This window comes from Gigantopelta aegis, chromosome 3 (genome assembly GCF_016097555.1).
Source record: "Gigantopelta aegis isolate Gae_Host chromosome 3, Gae_host_genome, whole genome shotgun sequence".
NCBI classification, from domain to species: Eukaryota; Metazoa; Mollusca; class Gastropoda; order Neomphalida; family Peltospiridae; genus Gigantopelta; species Gigantopelta aegis.
Genome location: NC_054701.1, coordinates 82,449,440 through 82,474,880, shown reverse-complemented (window position 1 = coordinate 82,474,880; position 25,441 = coordinate 82,449,440). Strand labels below are relative to the sequence as shown.

At 38.0% G+C, this 25,441-nt stretch overlaps 1 protein-coding gene across 1 annotated transcript in view; it reads right to left on the bottom strand.

Moving 5' to 3' along the window:
* LOC121369171 (universal stress protein Sll1388-like) overlaps positions 1 to 12,415 on the bottom strand; it is a 30,739-nt gene extending 18,324 nt beyond the window's left edge. The window contains exon 1 of the mRNA XM_041494074.1: positions 12,187 to 12,415. Within this exon, the coding sequence (XP_041350008.1) occupies positions 12,187 to 12,271 (85 nt within the window). The 5' untranslated portion in view covers positions 12,272 to 12,415. The remainder of the gene's footprint in view (positions 1 to 12,186) is intronic.
* Between the last annotated feature and the right edge of the window lie 13,026 nt (positions 12,416 to 25,441).

Here is a 25,441-nt window from a genome sequence, read left to right as displayed (position 1 = left end):
ATAATAATATGCTGTTTAAACCACGTGTATAGGTAACCATAGGCGTCAAACGAGGGAGGGGTCACGGGAAGCACTGCCACTAACTCTGAGGATTATGCACCCTCATCACACAAGCATTTTGAGAGTACTGCTAAAGCAATACATGTTCCCTACCGAGCCCAACAATTTTTCGTATCTCCTAAATTCAAGGGCCATACCTCTGTGTAAAATGGATAAATCATCATGAAAGTTAAACTTGATCTGTAACAGTATGTGATAAAGCTATGTAAAACATTGCATCTCAATATCTTCAGGCATTGCAAAACAAAAGTCCGGAAAACTAATTGTCATATCTCCTAAGTTCAAGGGCCATAACTCTGTCAAAAATGGGTAAATTGCCATTAAAGTCAAACTTGATCTGTAGCAGTACATGATAAAGATATACACTAAATTAAGGCCTTCTGGAAAAACTAAACATTTGGAAAACTCTACGTGGGACAGACGGACACACAGACGGACGGACACACGGACAGACGGACACACGGACGGACGGACGTAGAAACAGAAGGATGGAGATGAAACCTATAGTACACTCCGGTTGTATCGGTAGGGGACTAAAAAGCGAATTAATATATAACTGCACGCACCACCACATTTTGCTGAAATCCGACGTCAACTATGGTAAGGAGCGGGTATTCATATGGACAGAGATATGTGGAGAAATATATAGAACACCAAAAGAATCACAAATCTGGATTATCGTTAGTTTATAATTAGGCTTTGTTTGTTGTTATTTTACACCTCCGTTGGTGAGAACGCCATTCATTATGTATGGTAACACATATCAATAACAGACGTTAGACACGTTTTAAACAGCTCGTTATAACGACAACCCGGGTAGTATTCTCTAAACAAACGCTCAATTCTTCGAAATGATAAACTGAATCTCAATATGTGTTAATCCGTTAGCATGTCCAAACAACCTGCATTTTAATAACAATCTTATTCGACTTTATTTGACAGGACTCAAATGCATCGTATTAATATAAAACGTAAGCCAGGGTCGGCCATTTAAACACTGTCTTTGATATCTCTCAGGTGCGGGACGTAGCCCAGTGGTAAAAAGCTCGCTTGATGCGCGGTCGGTCTGGGATCGATCCCAATCGGTGGTCACATTGGGCTATTTCTCGTTCCAGCCAGTCCACCACGACTGCCATTCCAAACGCCGTGTAAGGTACTACCCTGTCTGTTGGATGGTGTATATAAAATTTCCCTTGCTGCTAATCGGAAAGAGTAGCCCATGAAGTGACGACAGCGGGTTTCCTCTCTCATTATATGTGTGGTCCTTAACCACATGTCTGACGCCATATAACCGTAAATAAAATGTGTTGAGTGCGTCGTTAAATAAAACGTTTGCTTCCTTCCTTGTCTCTAAGACTATATATCAAAATTACCAAATGTTTGACATCTAATAGCCGATTATTAATAAATCAATGTGCTCTAGTAGTGTCGTTAAAAAAGATTTTTTTTAACTTTATGTTATATAATATAGCACCATCGGCCTTTGTTGTTTTGGAATAACTAAAATATTGAAATATGTATAACAATGTGAAGCTCAGAAAATGGCCCCGTGCTTATAAAACTTTAGACACAAATCTCCAATGACGTCACACGCATACAATCTGCATGGCGTTGTCATGGCATTAAAGTCTCAGACTATTTTCAAATTTTATAAGCACGGGGCCAGTTTCTGAGCTTCACATTGTTATACACATTTCAATATTGTTTGAAAATCTTCCATGAAATCAGAATGACAGTGGCTAATAAATGGAAGACCCAAGTGGCTCGTGTGCAATACTGTTTACTTTGCACTCATGAATTTTCATGTCGTCCTAAGCTTGCCAAACGCACCCGAAGACACTCAAGAAGACGTTTTGGGAAATTACCACCACATCGATTTACTCATGAGTGCAAGATAAAACAGTATTGCGTCACAGGTTGATATATATCTTATAAATCATTTACAAACTCCTCAAATGACATTTTGTTTTTTAAACCGATTTTAAAGATCAAATGTCCGTATGTATGTTTTATTAAAAATGCAATGCTGAACTTCGAAAAGAGGAAATATTTGTTTTGTATAACGACAAAAGATTACGCTTTTCCATTAGTAGCAAGGAGTATTTTATATGTACCATCCCACAGGCAGGACAGCACATACCATGGCCTTTGGTCGTGGTGCATGGGCTGGAATGAGAAATAGCCCAATGAGCCCACCGACGAAGATCGATCGCAGACCGACCGCTTAAAAAGAAGCATGTAATATTATAAGAGGATCGAAAGTCGTGGTATTGACAGGGACTAAAGTAACATTGTTAAATTAACTTGTTATTCGTTTGTGTTATTTGATGACCTCTTTCAAACTGAACATAAGATAAAGGAGAGAAATGGAAGTCATATTAATCTTCACCTTTAGTTGACTAGCCTGGCTGTTGGAGTTATTTTGACCAAATGTTTGTTTTGTTTAACGACACCGCTAGATCACAATGGTTAATCATTGGCTATTGGAGGTCAAACATTTGTTAATTTTTGACTCATAGTCTTAGAGGAAACCCGCTACATTTACCCCCATTAACAGCAATGTATCTTTTACATGCACTGTCTCACAGTGAGGCCTTTGATATACCAGTCGTGGTTCAATGTTTGGGACGGGAAAACACCAATCAGAGAATGGGTCCACTGGGGCGGTTCGATGCTAGGAGGCAAGCACCTCACGATTACTATCGCGATGCTTTCAACTAGCACTAGAAGCAGTAGGTTATTCAGTTTTGGCTTTTTAAGAATATTTGAGCTGAAACAGCTAGCCATAATTATCTCGTAACATGCCATATCTAACAGCGCTGTTTTGACAAGTGGCTTATTACTTTGGTTTTTCAATAACATCGTCTCTTTGACTTATGGGCCTGTGGCACGAGACTGACCTAACGGGCCAATTTTCAAAGTTTGGGTTCTCTCAGTGTCTGACGCATCAGACGTAGGGAATCGAACAGAAAAGAAAGGAATATTCATTGAACGACATCTCAGCACATTTTAAACTGTGGCTATCTTGGGCCAGTTGTTGAAACCTTAGCTTAACCTGAGATTAACTGACATATAACCGAGGGCTGAATAAAAGTACAGTTTGTTTTGTTTAACGACACCACTAGAACACATTGATTTATTAATCAACACATTTTATTTACGGTTATATGGCGTCGGACATATGGTGAAGGACCACAAAGATATTGAGGGAGGAAACCCTCTGTCGCCACTTCATGGGCTACTCTTTTCGATTAGCAGCAAGGGATCTTTTATATGCACCATCACATAGACAGGAAAGCACATATCACGACTTTTGATGTACCAGTCGTGGTGCACTGGCTGAAGCGAGAAATAGCCCAATGAGCCCACCGACGGGGATAGATCCCAAACCGATCGCGCGCTTTACTGCTGGGCTACGTCTCCCCCCCCCCCCCCCCCCCCCCCCCCCGATATTGGATATCAAAACATTTGGTAATTTTGACATAATACAGCTTTCCATTAGTAGCAAGGGGTTGTGTATATGCAACATCCCACAGACAGGTTAACAAATACCACGGCTTTTGATATACCAGACGTGGTGCATTGGCTGGAACGGGACATAGCCCAATGGGCCAACCGATGAGGATCGATCCCAGACCGACCGCGCATCAAGCAAGCGCTTTACCACTGAGCTATGTTCCGCCCCTAAAAATAGTATTAAACTGAAAACAATGTAAAATTGAGATTTTAAACAACCAAACTAAAATTTATTTTGTATTTGTACAAAAAGTAAAACATTTTAACAAACCCAGGGTTAATTTAATCATGTTTTGAACAACTGGGCCCTCGTGTCTAATAAGTAACATATGGTTACTTAGACACTTGGTCGAAAGAAAACAACACTTGCCGCCAAACTAGCTATTCCTTTCGAAAAGCAACCAGGAATCTTGTATAGGCCTATGCACTTTCCCATAGGCAGAACAGTGGATACCAACATATTGGACATACCAGTCGTGGATCACTGGTTGTAACGAGCAAACAATAGCTGAATCCATCGAGTACAATCGAACGTACGATCCATCGCGTCACAGGAAAGCGCTCTACCCCTGAGCTACATCCTGCTTTCGGAACCAGGAATATATGATGGTGTGAAATTAGTCAATTAGAAAATGGTGTCAACCGTTCAGTGGACTTTTCGCTCTATGCAGATGTGTCAATGGCGTCTTCTACTTAATCGATCTTAGAATTAGGTTTTAGCGCCAACTCCATCTGATCTGGTTTTAGGTAGCCTACCATTCGTCAAATCAGTACCAGAGAAAAGCAAATGCCGTCTTTTTTCATCCAAATTAAAATCTATATTCTATAATATGTTATTACTTGTTTTTATAGTTCAGTAAAAACATATACTAGTATAAAAGTATCTTTTAAATTGTTTACTGTGCTTACAAAAAGCATTAGTTTAATTGTTATTAAGAGTGTAGTTGTGTGTGTATTTCGCATCAGTTCAAATGGTGTCCTCCCATAAGACAGACGTCCCATAACGCAGACGCGTTAAAACAACACAAGACCCATTACTAATTACCTGCCGTTTACCTTGAATAATACATGTAGTAAATAATGGAATAGTCGGATACAATTAAATACAAAACACATAACAAAATTATATAAAATTAGATTTATTTATACACATACATATACCCGGGATACACATTTTAACATGTCTCACGATTCAATTTTCTGTCTATTCCACAATTTATACTAATTTTAACAGATGTCCAACGGCATCCAAGAACTGAATGGGCGTTTTCTGTTCAAGGGTTAGTTGCGCCTTCAATCTCACGATTCTATTTTCATTCTGCTTATACACTCTCTTTCTTGGTGGTGGGGCAGCTCCAAAGTTTATCTGTCTCAATTTAGCACGTTCGGAGGTCTCTATTCCTTTGATTAATTCTACAAATCGGTATATGTTTGGATGATGAACTTGGATTGAATGAAATCCCTCCAGATTATTATTTGTTCTTGGGCCAGTGGTCAGATGATGGTTCCATACAATCAAAGGGAATCTGGAGTCATCGTCTACCCATGTTAAAACAACATAATCATTAAATGCCTCCGCCTGTGGAACATCAGGTCCTTCATTCATGGCTTCTAACCATGCATCCTGTACTTGTGCAATGGGCAAAAGTGGTAGTCTAGCAGCCCTCCGAATCCATGTCTGTACAGCTGGATCTTCTTTGTACAAAACAGCAAGACCCAGTTCTTGAGTTTAATTGCATTTACCAGATTACAATTAAGCTCTCGCTGTTGTTTGCATGAAATCAGCTCATTAATTAAGACTGCTGTTGCACTGCAGCATAGCTTGCTGAGCAGATTGGAGCAATACCATTAACGCAGTCAGGGGTGTACAGGATACATTACATAACCCAATAAAGAGTTTTGTCTATCAAATGGCATGTCTGCCTTATGGGACGTCTGTCTTATGGGAGTGAACCGTTCAAATGATACGGACGGGATCTAGCTCAGTCGGTAGATATCCATTTTCTAGTTGTTTTTTTCCTGTCCCAACCAGTGCACCACGACTTTTATATTAAAGGCCGTGGTATGTGCTGTCCTGCCTGTGAGTAAGTACAGGTCATTTGCTGTTAATGGAAAAATGTAGCGGGTCTCCTCTAACACTATGAGTAAAATAAATTACGAAATGTTTGACATCCAATAGTTGACGATAAAGAAACCAATGCGCTCGTGTGGCGTCATTAAACAAAACAAACTCTAACATTTTAACTTTAATAAACGATAGTAGTTAGGCGCAAATTCTATTTTTAAAAATATGAGAAATGCATTTTGTGATATTAAAAACACCGGGGTGAGCAAAAACACTTCGAATGTACGGAAATGAATAATCTAAACAATAAAATGTAAGTAAAGTATTATTTCATGTTATTAAAAACGGCTCTAATAGTAAAAAAAAAAAATGCTTTAGTGTTTAAAAACTAGAGTATGTCCCTTTAAAACATGAAATATACTTAACATTTAAAAACAAGATTAGAACTCGAATCAATAAACCGCTACTTTTCAGACGCACGTGTGTTTTTAAAAATATGAAGAAAAAAAAGGATTTTTTTTTAGTATTAGAAACACCATGATGATCAGAAACACTTCGGATGTACGGAAATGAATAATCGAAATAATAAAATGTAAGTAATGTCTGATTTCAGTGATCATAAACGCTTCTGATAGCGAAACAAATGCTGTAGTATTTAAAAACTAGGGTATGTCCCTTTAAATCATCGTATACGCATACGTATAACGGACAAATGTCAATGACGCCATATATTAGTATAGGATGGACAGGCGAGACCGGCCTCGGTGGTGTCGTGGTTAAGCCATTGGACACACGGCTGGTAGGTAGAGGGTTCGCAGCCCGGTACCGGCTCACACCCAGAGCGAGTTCTAACGACTCAATGGGTAGGTGTAAGACCACTACACTCTCTTCTCTGTCACGAACCACTAACTACTAACAACTAACCCACTGTCCTGGACAGACAGCCCAGAGAGCTGAGGTGTGTGTGTCCAGGACAGCGTGTTTGAACCTTAATTGGATATAAGCACGAAAATAAGTTGAAATGAAAGGAGAGGCATTACTGCAGCTTTAAAAGGGTGCACCAGCCGGTCTGTCAGTTTTCAGTAAATTGACTATCAAACCGTTGCCTGGTAGGTTAATTAGGTCAATTAAGATAGTACGGTGTTTGGGAGAGGCACACCCACCCAGAACTCCCCTGTGAATTTATTACTTAAATGTCAGCTTGCTTAGCTTGCCTTTGGCCAATCATTGACCTAATCGATATACTAATTCGGAATAAACCCAAGCGCCAAACTCACAAGATCGTTTAAATGCGGGCTAAAATTCACTTGTAGTTTAGTAATTCGATTTTAAAATGGTCAGTCAGCAACAAATTTGATATGCCCTCTCACTGGAGAATGAAACATCGGTAATTTCTCAAAGGTTAAATGTTACAAAATTAGATGATGATGTTGGGTGTGCTGTAGAGCTCGACGTATAGTATAGTATAGTATAGTATAGTATAGTATAGTATAGTATAGTATAGTATAGTTTATTAGCTTTAAGCCTTACGGCTCATAGGCATATACATAACGTAACAATGACTTATTTCAATGTGTTTGTGCGTGTATCTGTGAGTGATGCGGTGTGTGTGTGTATGTGTGTGTGTGTTGTTTGGTGTGTGTGTGCGTGTGCGTGTGTATGTGTGTGTGTGTCTGTGTGTGTATGTATGCGTGTGTATGCACACGCGTGTGTGTGCGTTATTATGTCTGTGTGTGCATGCGCGCGTGCGTGTGTGTGGAAAGTATTCATTGATGCCTTGAACAATTTGTTAGAGAGCTGCGTGTTACCTCCATAATAATCACTTTACTTCAGTGTAACAGCTAAATACAAGGATATTAAAGGCATACTGTCACAGATTTAAGAACCGTATTTCTCTAAAAATGGATAATAAATGAAAATTACATTAATATTTGGAAACCAAATTAATCTAGCTATCGCATCACCTTAACTGAACCACGATGGAGTGAAATCCATGTCAACCCTGTTGACAATAATAGTTTTTGAATTATAGACCATTGCCATAATTCAATTATTTTTACGAAATATCATTAAAAGTGGAATATGGTGGCTACGTAGATGACCGAATAAAGTACATTTAGGGACAAATCAAATTTATATATATTTAGGTAATACTTTGTTAGGCTATTTAATAGGTCAGTAGCCTGTGACAATATGCCTTTAAACTCTGTTAGGCTATTTAATAGGTCAGTAGTCTGTGACAATATGCCTTTAAACTTTGTTAGGCTATTTAATAAGTTAGTAGTCTGTGACAATATGCCTTTAAACTTTGTTAGGCTATTTAATAGGTAAGTAGCCTGTGACGATATGCCTTTAAACTTTGTTAGGCTATTTAATAGGTCCGTAGTCTGTGACAATATGCATTTAAACCTATTTCGTTATTCTTTTGACTGAACTGAACCTTTATTTCTCTCAGGCCGTAATCCACGTCATATGAAGAACAATCTATAATACAACAATTCATACATTTTAACAAGATGACAGAGTACTATTCACATAATTGTGCATACATAAAACGATTAGCATCAATAGCACGCATCTGTAATGAGCAGAGGGATTATACGTTCAGGATGTGGGTCAATGTATGTAATGTAGGTAACCGCAAATAAAACAGAACCGGTTTCTTCTGCGACATCGGCTTTTAAAACGGCATTCCCGGAAACAATTTCGTGTATATTTAGGAATTAGATTAGATAATACAGTTTAATTGTCTTACTGGGGCGTGCTAATCTTTATCTTGGCTTTTATCTTAAATCATCCACAGATACAAATAAAATATTGCTGGCCACATCGAAACTTTGAGAGCGGGTAGCGTCTGACCTACTTTTATGTACACGGTATTCTAAAACATGGCGACGAAACGTATTACATTATATATACGATTCACAAATCATTTTATGTTGTGCATTAGTAAACGGTTAAATGGTATTCATATTAGGATGATTACGACAAAAATACTATAATGACCGACTGATGATGATGATGGTAACTAGTTTAACGTGCCCATATACCACTAGGGTTTCGAACACGCCCATCCTGAGTCCGACCTCCGATAAGATCGGTGGGCTGACTCGGGATGGAGGGGTAGAGTTGAAAATGAATGACTGAACTGAACTGAACTGAACTGAACTGAACTGAACTTTATTTACTCTCAGGCCGTAAACCACGGCATATCAGGTCAGGTCAGAGAGTTTAACGTGCACATTCAGAGCAAGCTGTTGTAGCGCACGCCTGTCCTGGGCGCAGGTGTCGGCATAAGTCGGTTCCTCCGTCCAGGACAGGAAAGGGGTGGGGAGAGTGAAGGAGGGACCACCTGCACTGTCAGGTGCAAGGGAGCATCTGCAGTACGACCGTGATTGGTAACAGGCATATGAGGTACATAATACATTTATACAAGATTCTGACAAGATTGCAAACGTATAAAATATATATTCATCATTCATATACATTTAAATATAATTAAAAACGTATTAGTGAAAAGGGGACCATGCTATCTTTAACTTGTGATGTTTTACAACAAACAAGTTACTGATGTGTTCTGTGTGTGTAGGAAATTAAAAAAGGCGCGAACCGGTTATCTCGGTAGACCCATTTGGCCCAGATAATGATGTTTTAGTTTTCTATTCTGAACATGTACTTGTCAAGTGGTTGTCTGTTGATAAAATAGTTACAAGAAAAACTGTAACGGCTGTTCCTAATTCACTCTCTCAGAATACGTCTTATCAGGCACGGTAATGGTTGATAGCTGTTCACTTAAAGTGGACAATCTAATCCAATTTTAGCATAAAAAGTCATGATTTACTTTAGGCGCATGTGCAGATGAGGGGAGGGGGGTGAGGGCTCGGCAGCGGGTTTCATCCAACTTCTCTCGACCAAGCGTCAAAAGAACCATGTGTTATATTAGGCACAAACTACCAACTGCCTTCAGAAAGTTGGCCAACTTTCTCCTGTCACGACTTCTACGACTATCCAGATGCCAGTTTGAACCCTTTTACAACTCGATTTTCGTCGTATAACCCATTAGTTGTTAATATGAGCGCACTCGTCTTGAGTCGGGAGTTGGAGACATTACAACGCAACCGTCGAGTTGGCCAACTTTCTGTTGGCAATTGGTAGTCTGACACTAGCATTATACACCAAATAGCCGTAGTTTGCAGTGTGCTGAGGTGTCGTTAAATACACATTCCTTTCCTTTTATTACTGTAATTATCTGCGTGATCTCTACGGCTCAGATAGCTCATATTAATTAAAGGAGATCGTGACCAGGGCCCAGTAACATAAAGCACTCGTAACACTTACGTGTGGTGTACGTCTGACGTAAGTGTTACGAGTGCTTTGTGTTATGGGGCCCTGGCCACTCGAAGAATGCCACTTTCAGACCTAAATATTAAGTACAACCTGAACCTTAACTGAATTAGCCATCACTAACACGACTCGGAGGACTGAAAATCTGCATAACCTAACCGGCCTTGGTGGCGCAGTGGTTAAGCCATCGGACTACAGGCTGGTAGGTACAGGGTTTGCAGCCCGATACCGGCTCTCACCCAGAGCGAGTTCTTAAAGGTTCAATGGGTAGGTGAAAGGCCACTACACCCTCTTTTCTCTCACTAACCACTAGCCACCTAAAAACTAACCCACGGTTCTGGACAGATAGTTGAGATGTGTGTCCAGGACAGCGTGCTTGGACCTTAATTGGATATAAGCACGAAAATACGTTGAAATGAAATGAAAATGCATAACCTATTTGCGGGTTACGCAATAAGAAATTCAAGTGACCCATTTCCTTTTAAAGGTTTTGCGTAACCTGTTATGTCCATGTAAATGATGTCCTAAATTGCTTAAATTTGCACGAACGAAAAATAGGTTGCGCAAAATTAGATAAGCGTGAGAAATGCGCGAACGAAACTATCGTTCTTGCAATTTTCAGAGGTCTTGAGTAAACGTTTATGTGTAGACTATGACATCAAATGTTCAGTCTCGAGTCATTTAGAATAATTATATTGTCTAAATTAAATTTAATTTCTATAAACCCTTTGCACAAAACACTACAATTTTGAAGAAAAGGAAGAAAAACAGAGAATATTGTTTTCAACTGGTATTAGAATGCGTATATATAGCAGTAGTTTTGAACCGTAGGTTTATTAGATGCCCAGTAGGTACGTTAAAGTTGAAATGCTAATTGTATGTAAAATGTTTCAAGAAGCTAAAGGTATACTGGGCATAATATATACATACATATATATATATATATATATATATATATATATATATATATATATATATATATATATATATATATATATATATATATATATATATATATATATATATATACAGTGGATACTAAGAACGACTGTTTGCTGGAGCTGGACGGATTAAATAAGATTATTTTCAACCTAAATTGTTTTGTTCTTTTTAACTGAATTTTTTTTTTTTAATGATTGAAAAACAAAAACAAACATTGGAATTTGCCAACTGAAATGAAAGTTGCTTTTTTTTCATGTGTGGTCCAGTATCATTGTTATAATAAAACTGGATGTATATATAGCCCATTCTATGTTTAGTGACAGAGATGGGGGTGTCCACTGCCGTTGTATTTATAGAATTCATCTTTTTTACGCATTATTTAATACGATATGTGTATGGCAGTCGACTAGACCTGATTGCAAAAACATTCTTGCTAAGTGCGGCATTGGGTAGCACAAAGAAGGCTGTCTGAAGTGCAGATGAAAAGAGAAGATACTATCAGAACGATCGGAAACTGTTAAAACGACCTTGAGTATTGTATTATAGTTACGTCATTAAGCTGACATGATACATTTTTTTCGTCTGATAGTAATATATCATACTGTTGACAACGAATTGCACAAAGCTAATATTCTTTGACTTGACCATCGATCGGCACGTCTGCATCTCTACACTTCGGATGTACACTCGATACAGCTTCATAATACTGGTCTACTTCAGCAAAGAAAATATAAATAGTTCGGCAGTTCGTCAGCGCAAAGTGCTCTATGAAAACTGGACTTTTGTACTGTTTATTTATTTATTTATATTCCCTAACGATATACCAGAAGATAGGTGGCAACAAAATGGCTGTGCACTTTCCTTTTATCGAAAGTGGAGAGTTTGTTTCTGTGTTGACATTTTCATGGGTGACCAGTGAAGGAATGTTTTAAAAACATTCCAACAGGTCGTAAACAGAAAAGGGCTGTCCCAGTAATGTTTTATAGAATGGAAGGCTTTCCGGTTTTTCAAATAGACATCACAAACACACACGTAGGGACGCCAGGTGGTGGTTGTTACAAAACCATTACAATTGTTTTAATAAAACCAGAGCCCCTCCTCTCATGAATAAGCCTGTTTGTGTGCTAACCTTAATAATAACACCGGTAACCTTGTACTTGCAAACATCTATATCCTATAGACCTATATTTGATAACGCTAATATATAACCCACAACATAAGGTCGACTTGTCAATAAAAACAACAACCTGTATACTTACACTCGAACGCTTTTTGGGAATATTCGCTCCCGTCCATCGCTATGACAACCCGCTTAGGGGTAACCGTGTGCACGTTGTTGGCCATGCTGTCTGTCAATCGACTGTTCGTGGGGTGCCCTGCGACCGCGTGCAGTGGGCGGTGTTACGTAGCCGACAACTCCAACACGGTAACGTCTGGCGGGAACTACCGATGAGCCACGACCTGCGACCTCGCACGACTCCGTGAGTGTGGTGCAGAGCTCTGGCGCCGGCAGGTGATAGCGTACAGTCACAACACTAGTGGGTTACTAGATCTCATTGACATAGCGAGTGTAGTGGAATTCGCCCATCAGTAAACCGTTACAAAGACGTAAACACGATCCCCCTTGCTGATACTAGTATGTATATAATTTGATATTTGTGACCTTCTCCATGTTAACATGGGCTGTTACACGAGGTGCAGGCCCGTACGCAGGGGGGTGGGTGGGGGTCGGGAGGGGGGGGGGGGTGCGACGGGTGTGTACGCACCCCCCCCCCCAATTAAATTGATATATATATATATATATATATATATATATATATATATATGCCTATACATCACACAAATATGGTTTTCACACATCACACAAATATGGTTTTCACACATCACACAAATATGGTTTTCACACATCACACAAATATGGTTTTCACACATCATTAAAATCGTATTCGGAAAAACACCATGAAATGGTCTATTTATTATATACATATTTCCTAATTTTTGACAATATCTTTCGCTCTTTGGTAATATCTTTCACTTATCCTATCGAAAACACGTAACGTCATGATATATTTCGTCCTATGGAACTTTGCCAGAAAATTTACTTTACCATAGACTTTTAAAAAGAAATTTGATTAAAATTTATCATTATTAACATTTATTTAACAATACTGCGGTGCAAATATACCTGACAAAGCGATCCTTTAAAAACTCCCACAAAAACAAAACGAGTCGAACGCCGTTAAATTCTTATACTTAAACTCGATGACACTACATTGTGTAATCATTATTTAGCTTCGTATTCAGTTTGTTTTATATATTTTATCGTAATTGCACTTCGTATCCCGTTTTTATATGTACAGTTGTTTAAATTACATTTTTTATTTTTCAAATACGATCAGATGCATTGGTAATCATCAAATTTAAATACGAAGAACCGAGACAAAGGGAGATCATTTAATCGTGCACTTTTACAAAAAAGTAAATACGACTTCTATATTTTCACTGTAGCTAAAATACAGTGAAAATATGACTTTTCACCGGATATGACTTTTATGGTTTCCGTAGATCTATATATTTCATTGCTATGTATATAATAAATATGCATATATATATATATATATATATATATATATATATATATATATATATATATATATATATATATATATGTATGCCTATATGTATATGTGTGTGTGTGTGTGTGTGTGTGTGTGTGTGTGTGTGTGTGTGTGTGTATGTGTGTGATTTCTGGAATATCTTTACTTATTGCGATTTAGTCTGAAAGAAATTTGAGTCTTAGCCCACGGCCGTTGTTGGTCACATCACGAGTAATTCGCACCCACCCATTAAAAATCCTGCGTACGGACCTGAGGTGTACACATGTTTTGAACGACACGTAGCAAAATAATGAAGATAACACTTGGAGAAAATCTTTACAGGTAATGACGTTTCAGCCAGGTGGGGATTTAACCAGATGGTGAAACAGCTGCAGTCCTATCTCCTAGGTCTGACAAGTTGGCTGTGTAATGATAATTCAGCCAGGCTGTGAAGTATTAGCCAGATAATAAGTCAGCCAGGTTATGATGAGTCAGCCATGTTGTGGAATACCAGGCAGGTTATGAAATATCAGCCAGGTAATGTCGAGTCAGCCAGGTTGTGAAATATCAGCCAGGTAATGGCATTTCAGCCAGGTAATGTCGAGTCACCCAGGTAATGTCGAATCAGCCAGGTAATGTTGAGTCAGCCAGGTTGTTAAATATCAGCCAGGTAATGTCGAGTCAGCCAGGTAATGTCGAGTCAGCCAGGTAATGTCGAGTCAGGTAATGTCGAGTCAGCCAGGTTGTTAAATATCAGCCAGGTAATGGCAGTTCAGCCAGGTAATGACCAGTCAGCCAGGTTGTGAAATATCAGCCAGGTAATGTCGAGTCAGCCAGGTTGTGAAATATCAGCCAGGTAATGGCGAGTCAGCCAGTTTGTGAAATATCAGCCAGGTAATGGCAGTTCAGCCAGGTTGTTAAATATCAGCCAGATAATGACCAGTCAGCCAGGTTGTGGAATATCAGCCAGGTAATGACGAGTCAGCAAGGTTGTGAAATATCAGCCAGGTTGTGAAATATTAACCAGGTAATGACCAGTCAGTCCCGTAATGACCAGTAAGCCAGGTAATGATCAGTCAGCCAGGTAATGATGTCAGCCAAATAATGACATGTCAGCCAGGTAATGACCAGTCAGCCAGGTACTGACTAGTCAGCCAGGTAATGACAAGTAAGCCAGGTTGTGAATTATCAGCCAGGTAATGACCAGTCTGTGAATTATCAGCCAGGTAATGACCAGTCAGCCAGGTAATGACCAGTCAGCCAGGTAATGACATGTCAGCCATGCAAGTAATCCAGCTAAGTTATGACAACCAGTTATACATGTAGAATCGTTAAGCACAGTCAAACAAACACACACGCAGTGAGATTTCGGCTATAATTATAAAACATAATGTCAGAAAAACCAATCGGAGCAAACTTGTATGTAGAACCGTCACGAGTTGGATACATGTACTGGAATTCCAAACAAGCTATTTCAGGAACCGTCCTAAGACTGGATTTTCTTGCTTGATATATCAGACTTAAAGCTGACGGCAATAAGAGGAACACCGTTCAATAAGGCGCAAATTGACAAATACCACAGCGCTGCATATATGTTAGCCTGCCTATAGAATTAGAACATAACGCCATAATGATTCATCCACAAACAACCGGATAGTGGTTGCAGGTCAAACCCGCCAATTTGTGGAACCAAGCAACCAGGGTCGTGTCTAGCGAGGGTGAGGCGAGGGGGGGGGGGGTGTAGTTGTCTTCTCCCCACTCTTCTAGCCAAAAACAAATATGAAAAAGAACCCTTTTTTAGTTGAGCTATTCCCTTTTTGACTAGCCGAAGATGATCCTAAATTACGGTTCCCTGTTTTCTGTTTTAATCTCCACCACCACCACTACCAGCAGCACCACCCTCAGCTATTTTAGGCTCGATATAGCTTTGGCAGCACTTATTCATCAGACTGACTTCCTTCGCGCCGACGTGCTGCGACCCTGAAGGTTAAATTGAGTTCGAGGCTCGTCAATATGCCTCAAATTAGTTACAGTAAATTACAGACCTCTTTGTCATTCAAATGGGCTCAACTGTTCTGTGCCTCCCAGGCTCATAGATACTGTGTGCACGCCATAATGGGTTTTCTGCGGTTCATATTTGTCCAGAAAGTGGTACAGCATGTACATGATAATCTATAATATAATACGCGTCTCCTCATTTGAGTTGTACTCCCGACAGCCTACTTTGTACTTACACATAGATCTTCTTTTTTTCCCGTTGAGTTTCAGTCGACTGTCGTATACACATCGTGCTATATATTGCGTACAATGATGAATTCCATAAATACAACCGTAATGGAAGCCGCCATTTTTGTCACTTAACACAAAAGTGGTTATATACACGGCGGTCTTGTGTATAGCATCGGCTAATGAGGACTGTCAGATTTAGGATGAGAACTCCCAATGTACGGCCACCGTACCGTATTTAAACGTTTCCGTGCTAAGCACGGGTTACATCCAATGTAACATAATATGCAGACGTCATCATAATCATCATGATCATCATCATCATTTGTTTGCTGACTTGAGGTATAAACAGCTATTGGCAGAAATATGCACATTCATGTCTTATTTGGTTTTGTATTGTATATAAAATATAGTACTTATATTACGTACTAATTACTGCTAGTACAATACTGTCTGGACAACGCTCATTCAAAAAGCTTAGTTATGTTCTAGTAATAATCAAAAGTAGCATTTGGTGTGAAATATGAATATGCAATGTTGTGCCATGTTATGTAATGCTATGCTATGCTATGCTGTTTCATACCATATCATGCTATGCTAAGATATGCTATGCTGTTTCATGCCATATCGTGCTATGCTAAGATATGCTATGCTATGCTATGCTATGCTATGCTGTTTCATGCCATATCATGCTATGCTAAGATATGCTATGCTATGCTATATTATACCATGCTCTGCTGTTCTATGCCGTGCTATGTCATCCTATGTTATGCTATGCTATGCCATACTCTGCTGTTCTATGCTGTTCTATGCCATGTTATGTTATGTCATGTTGTGTTATGTTATGCTATGCTATGCCATGCCATGTCATACTCTGCTGTTTTATGCTGTTTTATGCTATGCTATGCTATGCTATGCTATGCCATACCATGCCATGTCATACTCTGCAGTTCTATGCTGTTTTATGCCATGCTATGTTATGCTATGTTATGTTACGTTATATTATATTATGCCATGTCATGCCATACTGTGCTGTTCTATGCTGTTCTATGCCATGTTATGCCATGCTATGTTATGTTATGTTATGCTATGATATGCCATACCATGCCATGCCATGCCATGCCATGCCATGCCACGCCATGCCATGCCATACTTTCTGTTCTATGATGTTATATGCCATGCTATGCCAATCTATGCTATGCTCTGCTATGCTCTGCTCTGCTCTGCTCTGCTATGCTATGCTATGCTCTGCTCTGCTCTGCTCTGCTATGCTATGCCATGCCATACTCTTCTGTTCTATGCTGTTCTATGCCATGCTATGTCATGCTATGCAATGTTATGCTACGCTATGCAATGCAATGCCATGACATGCCATGCCACGCTATGCTAATGTTACAATGTAGTGAAATGTAGACTGGACAAGTTTACCGTAGTGCTGCCTATCATTTTCCCACAGACAGGTGACATCATGATCTTCGATATATCAGTCGTGGAGCACTGGGTGGAAATGGGGGAGACATAAATGAATTTAACCATCGATGGACGATGAGCTACACCGCATCGCTCCTTAGATGAGTGTTCTGTCGTTGCGGCCTACCCCCAACTACCCACACTGGACAACTCAAATCGCTGTGATTTAGACTGTACGTTCAGTACTAAGTCACACAATGAAAGCACGTCTTAAATGATGTTGCGGTTTACAAATCTCGGCGTCGTGGGGATTAACTTGCTATCTTCCTTGCTGCAGGTCGATACACGTCGATACAGTATCGATCCGGAACATAATGCGGGATGTGCTATGGTCATGGAAATTCCTTTGTGTAGCATGCATACTAGCACATTGTCTTATTTCACTGTTCGGGCGGGACGTCGCCCAGTGGTTAAGCGCTCGCTTTATGCGCGGTCGGTTTGGGATCGATCCCCATCAGTGGGCCCATTGGGCTATTTCTCGTTCCAGCAAGTGCACCACGATTGGTATATCAAAGGCCGTGGTATGTGTTATCCTGTCTGTGAAATGGTGCATATAAAAGATTCCTTGCTACTAATGGAAATTTTTTAGCGGGTTTCCTCTCTAATTAAGACTATATGTAACTAATTGTAACTATGAATTATTTATTGAACAATGGACCCCCTGGCTTGACCTTTTTAATTAAAGTATTTATAATAAATATCAATAAGTGAATTTTATATATATATATATATATATATATATATATATATATATATATATATATATATATATATATGTTACAGTCAATGTGTAAAACCAGGCAATCTGTAGAATGCCTGAAAATTTCAGGCAATCTGTAAAGTAACTGATTCACTCAGGCAATCTGTATATTGCCTAAATATTTCAGGCAATATACACATTGCCTGACTTTTCAAGGTAATTTCTAGACACATTGCCTGAAATGAAAGATCCACCATTCATTGACAACAATTGTTATAAAGGTAAACACGACTAGTGACAAAATGCAATATTATTTAATTCGCTACGGATTTGAGATAATAAAGACATTAAAACAAGTAAAAATCTAAACCAAACACATAATTGATAATTAATCACAAGATGCACATCATTAAAAAAAATTGAATATTTTTGCTACAGATTTGAGATAAATACATTAAAACATACATCATATACATCATTAAAACAATTTGAATATTTTTGCTACGGATTTGAGATAAATACATTAAAACATACATGAATATGTTTGCTATAGATTTGAGATAAATACATTAAAACATACATAGATGCAAATCATTAAAACGATTTGAATATTTTTGCTACGGATTTGAGATAAATGCATTAAAACATACATCACATACATCATTAAAACATTTACAAACTAGCACTTCTACACATTTATTTATTTAGACAGGTCAGACTGCAGTGGCATCTGCTATTGCACTTTACACCTACCTTGTAGCACTTGCAGCGGTTTCATGAGCATCGTTTGCCACTAATAGCACAATTACATTTTGCGTAGCCCTGACCTCCACCCAATGACTCGTCTTTCACTGCATGTCTGAGTCCCACCTCAGTGTCGGTACACATGTCACTTAAAGTATATAACTTTTGGTTACATAAATCAAACTAGTTCCTGCTGTATCATCCTTTAAGTAGTCCTGCGTGAACTGCAGTACAAGTCATTTTGATCTCGATCAACAATCACACCCATGATGTTACGAGGATCCTCTTTACCACGGTCTACCAAAGGGATAGGAATGGTCACGTTGTCTCCTGGGTTCAAAGTATATAATTAATAGATTAAGACAAGTTAATATCAAAAGTTATCATGAATGCATGTTCAACGGGCTTCTAATCCACTGGGAAAAAAATCTATTTTAAGGTAATTAACCGTTACGATTATTCTTTCAAAGTATAGAATTAACAGATTAAGACAGTGTGAGATTAAAAGCAATATTTTGAATCTTAATTACTTTGATGTCAAGCTTTTCGTCAAGACAAGACAAGACAAGACAAGAATTTTATTCTCATAAACTGCACCGAGTGCAGTATGGAGAAAATATAAACAAAATAAGTTACAAAGTGTTTTCTGTAGTGGTAATGGACATAATATTTAAGTAATATTAACCCGGAAGACTGACCCTCTCAATGACAATTTGCAAATATTTACATAGTTTACACAAAAGTGATTTTTTAGTTGTAGAAAATAACTGGTAAAAAGTAATTGCACTTGCTCTATTGGTATAGTAACTAGGTATATACACATTTCGATCAGTAGATAAAGACGTACATTTAAAAATATAGTGAAACTCATCACCAACATCAGTGTTGCACAAGTGACATATTCTGTTTTCTCTCTCAATATTAAACCATCTACCGGTTTCAATAGGAAGTCTGACATTTCCAGTTCTAAATTTACAAAGAATTCTAGCATTTTTTGTTGAGAGTTTCAACAAATAATTTTCTAATTTAAATTCATGCTTGAACATTCTGTAGTCAAATTTATCACTATTCCATTTTTGTAAGTACTGATCACATAGTATTCGTTTAACTGCATGTTTTAACCACAAAACATCCACCTGTGTACATGAATATATATTACATAAACCACATTCATCTAATATACGTTTTATAAAGGATAACCAAGTACATGGTATAGCATTAACGTTATGGTTATATGATGCCAACATGTATAATATACCAGACAATTTAGATTTTCTACTATTAACAACATTTGCCCAGTATGTAATCATTCTAACTTTAACACTAATAGACAGTGGGTATCTACCTAATTCACCATAAATCATAAAGCTTGGTGTCGACTTATTAACACATAATATATATTTGCAGAACTTGAGGTGTAATCGTTCAATGATATCTAAATTACTGAAGCCCCATATTTCACATCCATATAATAATATAGGTTTTACAATCCTGTCGAACAGGTCTAATTGACAATCGATTGATAAATTGAACTGTCTGCATTTTTGTAATACAGCAAACATAGACTTTGAGGCTCGATTGACTAGATCAGTGTTTTGTTTTTGGAGAATGTCTTTGTGGAGATTTTTATTTGAAATAAATTACATAATTTTAACTAATATTGCATTTTGTCACTAGGTGTGTTTACCTTTACAACAATTGCTGTCAATGAATGGTGGATCTTTCATTTCAGGCAATGTGTCTAGAAATTACCTTGAAAAGTCAGGCAATGTGTATATTGCCTGAAATATTTAGGCAATATACAGATTGCCTGAGTGAATCAGTTACTTTACAGATTGCCTGAAATTTTCAGGCATTCTACAGATTGCCTGGTTTTACACATTGACTGTAACATATATATATATATATATATATATATATATATATATATAAACACAGCTTGCTTGGAAATACAGATACAGTACAAATTATATTCCTTTTAGCTAGATTCGTCCATTCCTCTTTCCTTTTCCTTTTAATCCTTACTCCTTTTGCTTTCTTTCCTTCTTCTTTTCCTCATTTTCATGTTGAACTCGGAGCATTTAACTTCACATATTATAGATTTGAAGCAAAAATTTGAATTTTCTTCATAAATGTTATCTTCATAGTCCTACCTTTTATCTGGGATTACTTATAAACACAAATAACACTGAATTAGCCAAACCATTACACTAGTCTACGCTGCTATTGTTCGCTGCCAAAGGACTTGGGTTTTTAACATTCCAAACAGTGCTCCACGACTGGTATGTACTAACTTGCCCATTGGAAAATGTATTATACCATATAATATTTTTAAAACTTCACACAATCCTATTGAAATCTGATATTATCATCTACTCAATGTAACAGCTGTTTTGCTGATTTTCGGTTAATGTATCAGGTTTTCTCTTTCATGAATATTAAAGGTCGTGATGAGGTAGGTATTATTGGTAGGAACTTGTTTAACGTGCTTACATCCAATTAACACACAAACACGCACCTTGTGGCTACAGACTGTGACACAGCCAGAGTGTGTACCCAAAACGAGAAGGGTGTCGTGTCATGAGGTGTCCTGCAGATTAAAGGTGTCCAGATGTAATGTTACTGTCATTGTATGTCTGAAATTTAAATAAAATTTCAATTTCAGTTTAATTTATTTCCGTGCCTTATGTCAAATTAAGATCCAATCACTTTGTTCTGGGCACACCTATTAGCTATCTAGGGTGCCTGTTCAGGACAGTGGGTTAATGTTATTTGTTAGTGGTTAATAAGATACCTGCCTCGGTTGTGTCCGTGGTTAAGTCATCGGACGTAAAGCTGATAGGTACTGGGTTCGCAACCCGGTAACGGCTCCCAGCCAGAGCGAGTTTTAAAATACTCAGTGCCTAGGTGTAAGACCACTACACCAACTTCTCTCTCACTAACCACTAATTGCTAACCACTAACCTAGATAGCTACGGTGTGTGTGTGTGTGAACCTTACTTGGATATAAGTACGAAAATAAGTTGAAATGAATGAATTAAATGGATGGTTATTGAGAGAGAATGGCGGGTGAAGTGGCCGTACACCCTGGGTGGGAACCAGTACTTTTAACAGCTACTTTTCTCACGAAGCAAAATATCAAGTTGTATTTGTTAGATGTGCTTTGTGTTTAATTTGAGGGCTGGATTAGCGACAATGCTCCGGTCCGAGGTGCGACAGGTCAGAGGACAATCACACTGAAATCATATCTTACCGCTTACTTGGTCTGGTCTCAGCTTGAAGATCTAACAAAGATCAACGGCAACGTTATCAAGATTTCACTGATCAAAACACTGCTGGCACAAACTTGCCAGAAACTTAAAACAAATCGATTTATTAATGATGATGATGATGATGATAACGATGATGGTGATGATGATGATGGTGATAACAATGATGATAATGATGATGGTGGTGATGATGATAACGATAATGATGATGGTGATAACAATGATGATGATGATGGTGATGATGATGATAACAATAATGATGATGATGATGATACTGATGATGATGATGACGATAACAATAATGATGGTGATGATTGTAACGATAATGATTGTAATGATGGTGGTGGAGGTGGCAGTGGTGGTGGTGGTGGTGGTAGTGATAATAATAATAATAAACAGTTAAAATATGTAATATTGATAATATATTTCTAGTATTCAATAAACACGTACCTTGAGAATACTCAACTAAACAAGATACGAGCAAATAATGTTTATCATGCGCTAGTAAATCGATGTTGGTATCCTTGAGGGAAAATAACAAGATATTTTCCCGCATATTTTTGCCCATATGGGTAATAAAATTAATTAAACTGCTTGTTAAGAAATCACGAGAATCGTGATATCTATTTCCTCCCGACCTCTGTAATTATATTTCAGTTTATTTCACACCCATCACCGATTTATTGATCTCAGCGCTATTTGTCTATTTCCTTTTGTAAATTAGCTTTATTATTCGCCGTTATTATCCTAGTTAATGCTAATGTTGCTATTGATGGGATCGAGTTGGCAAGCGTGAATGCTCAATTGTTAAACGATGAGTAAATGTGTCATTAAATTTCGCATACTACATCTACCGCAATATTGATATTTAGGTATATATATATTGACACACGCAATTTGGTTTTAATGTGACACTAACAAAAATATATAATGTATATCTATGAATGTACTACAATAACATGCTAAGATGTATTCCTGCATGTCAACATGAGTTTCTGAGTTTACAACGAGGATCTTTTCATGCAATTAACACAAAATCTGAAAACTAAAAATTTGGTGTAAAACTGAAAATGTGTGCAATATGTTCGCAATACTTTTTATGTGTACTTTGTTTATCTACGTTAAGAAAGAATAATAACTCAACACGGGATTGTCGATTAGGCCACATAAGTGACATGTAATAAAACTAAGACCTAACATAATAATACTAAGACAAAAACAATAGATATAACAATTTAGATATGATTGTTACACAACAATGCAGACATGATTGCTGCGAAATTAACGCTGTTTGTTTGTTTACAAACATACCCCAACACTTGTTTCAAGACGTACTGTAATATAATTAACATGCGCAGACTTGCGTGCCGCCCGGACTAATGCGACATGAGTGTAGTACTTATAGCCAGTGAAACACTCTAACTTCTCTCGAACTCATCAATATATTTAAATGTCGAAATAAGTCAGACCCCAAACAGTCTGACCCCAGTATTACTCTAGGAGAACTGGGTGTCGTGAGGTGATGCCGTGGCATCATTTTCATCAAACAACCATGTTTATCTCGACCTACCATTATCGCGAGAATTTTTCTATTTTTTATTCGGTCCCATCAAACGTCGAGATAACAACATTTGACAGGTTTTGGTCAAGACTGGCGAACTGATTCCATGTTTTGATCGGTTGAAGATGTTGGGTCACAAACGAAATCGACCAGTCGTTTTGAAAGGCAGATATCTTAATTAAGAGTCCGACAGATGACTGACACACACGTGACATATCTCGGCTGCTGATGACAGTCAAGCCGATATTGTGGAGATGTCTGGCGGGATTCCAGGATTGTCGTCTGTTACTAAGAGACCCCAGTATTAGCGTCCCGGGTTACATCGTCCATCTGGGAATAAAGCCGCCAAACGGAACAACAGCATTAACATTAATATCTATGCATGAGGAGTTCTGCTGCCCGAAAATTATTTATTACACATTAAAGTCTCCGGCAGTGATCGATTCATTTATTTCCGTGATGATTGTCGGAAGCCATAATCAATGTGTTGCTTTGTTTGGTGGATGATGTTCACTTTCAGTAGCTCTTCAACCACCAGGCGCGTGAAGTGTCGTAACGTGGTCGTTTTGTATAGATGAAACTGACCTCGAAATCCCTAACTGATAAGCATTATAGAGCATGGGAAAGAAAACGAAAGGAATGTTTGTTTAACACGACCTCAGCACATTTTAAACTACGGTTATTTGGAAGGAAGGAAGAAATGTAATATTTAACGAGGCATTATATATATATATATATGTATTTTTTGACAGGTTGAACAGTAACCTCAAGCTAATAGAGGCATCTGGGACTACAGTTTACTCTTTTTGCAATTTGTTTAAAGTTGTGCCATATATCGCGAGTGATTTTCAACTGGTATATCAAAAGTCGTGGTATGTCTGTATTGTCTGTGAAAAATAAAATGTAGATAGAAAGACACATTGCTGCTAATTAGAAGGGGTAACCAATGACATATGCGCCCATTTTTAAAGACACAGTTCTTAGTTTTTCAGTGATATAGGCTATTTAACGACTAAACTTACATACTGAAATGCTTCTCTTTTTTTTCGAATATCTGTGTCTGTGTATACAATGCATTTCTGGTCGCCTTCTGTGGGCTACGTAGAAGCGCAATTTAGATAGATAGATAACTACTTTAACGTGCTCATATACCACTACGACCTCTCATAACATCGGTGGCATGACTCGGGATGGGGGGGGGGGGGGGGGGGGCAGAGAGTTGAAAAAGGGCAGAATTTTGAAAATAGCAATTAGTAAAAAAGTTAATAGAATTAAAAAAAAAAAAAAATTAAATAAAAAGTTACAAGCCAAAAAAAAAAAATTACTGCTCGGCCGAATATTTGTATAATTTGGAACATTTTAGGACAATCCAAAAATAAATAAGAGAAAGAAGAGAGGATCGGACTATTTAATAATATTAAAAAAGAACGCAATTTCGACATACAATTTCGAACGAAGGTCTAAAAGTTTAAAGTCCGATCTATATGTCCACGTTAAGGCCGTTTGGGTGAACAGCTTATAGGGACGAGATGGGTTGCATCCCGTCAAGAAAACCCCTAGATTGAAAATCCGCGTCGAGCTCCAGACTGGGAATGGCGCAATTTAGATTTATCTCCCAATAATTTTGATGTAGGAAGTATAATATATTAAATATGATAAATCTATCCAGATGAGAAAACACAGACATAAAATGTCCCAATGTTTCTCAACAGCCTTCTCCATAGTAATATACATTACAAAGTAAAATTAGTTTTGAGCTACTAAACACAAATACGATAATCAGAAACACACTGTATATAGAGACACGGGTATTGTTAACAAGAAATTATATTTTTTAAATTATTTTTGTTGTTCTTGTTTTTGTTGTTGTTGGACTTGTTTATTTGTTTGGTTTGGGGTTTTTTTGTTTTTGGGGGGGTTGGATGGGTTTGTGGGTTTTTTGTGGGT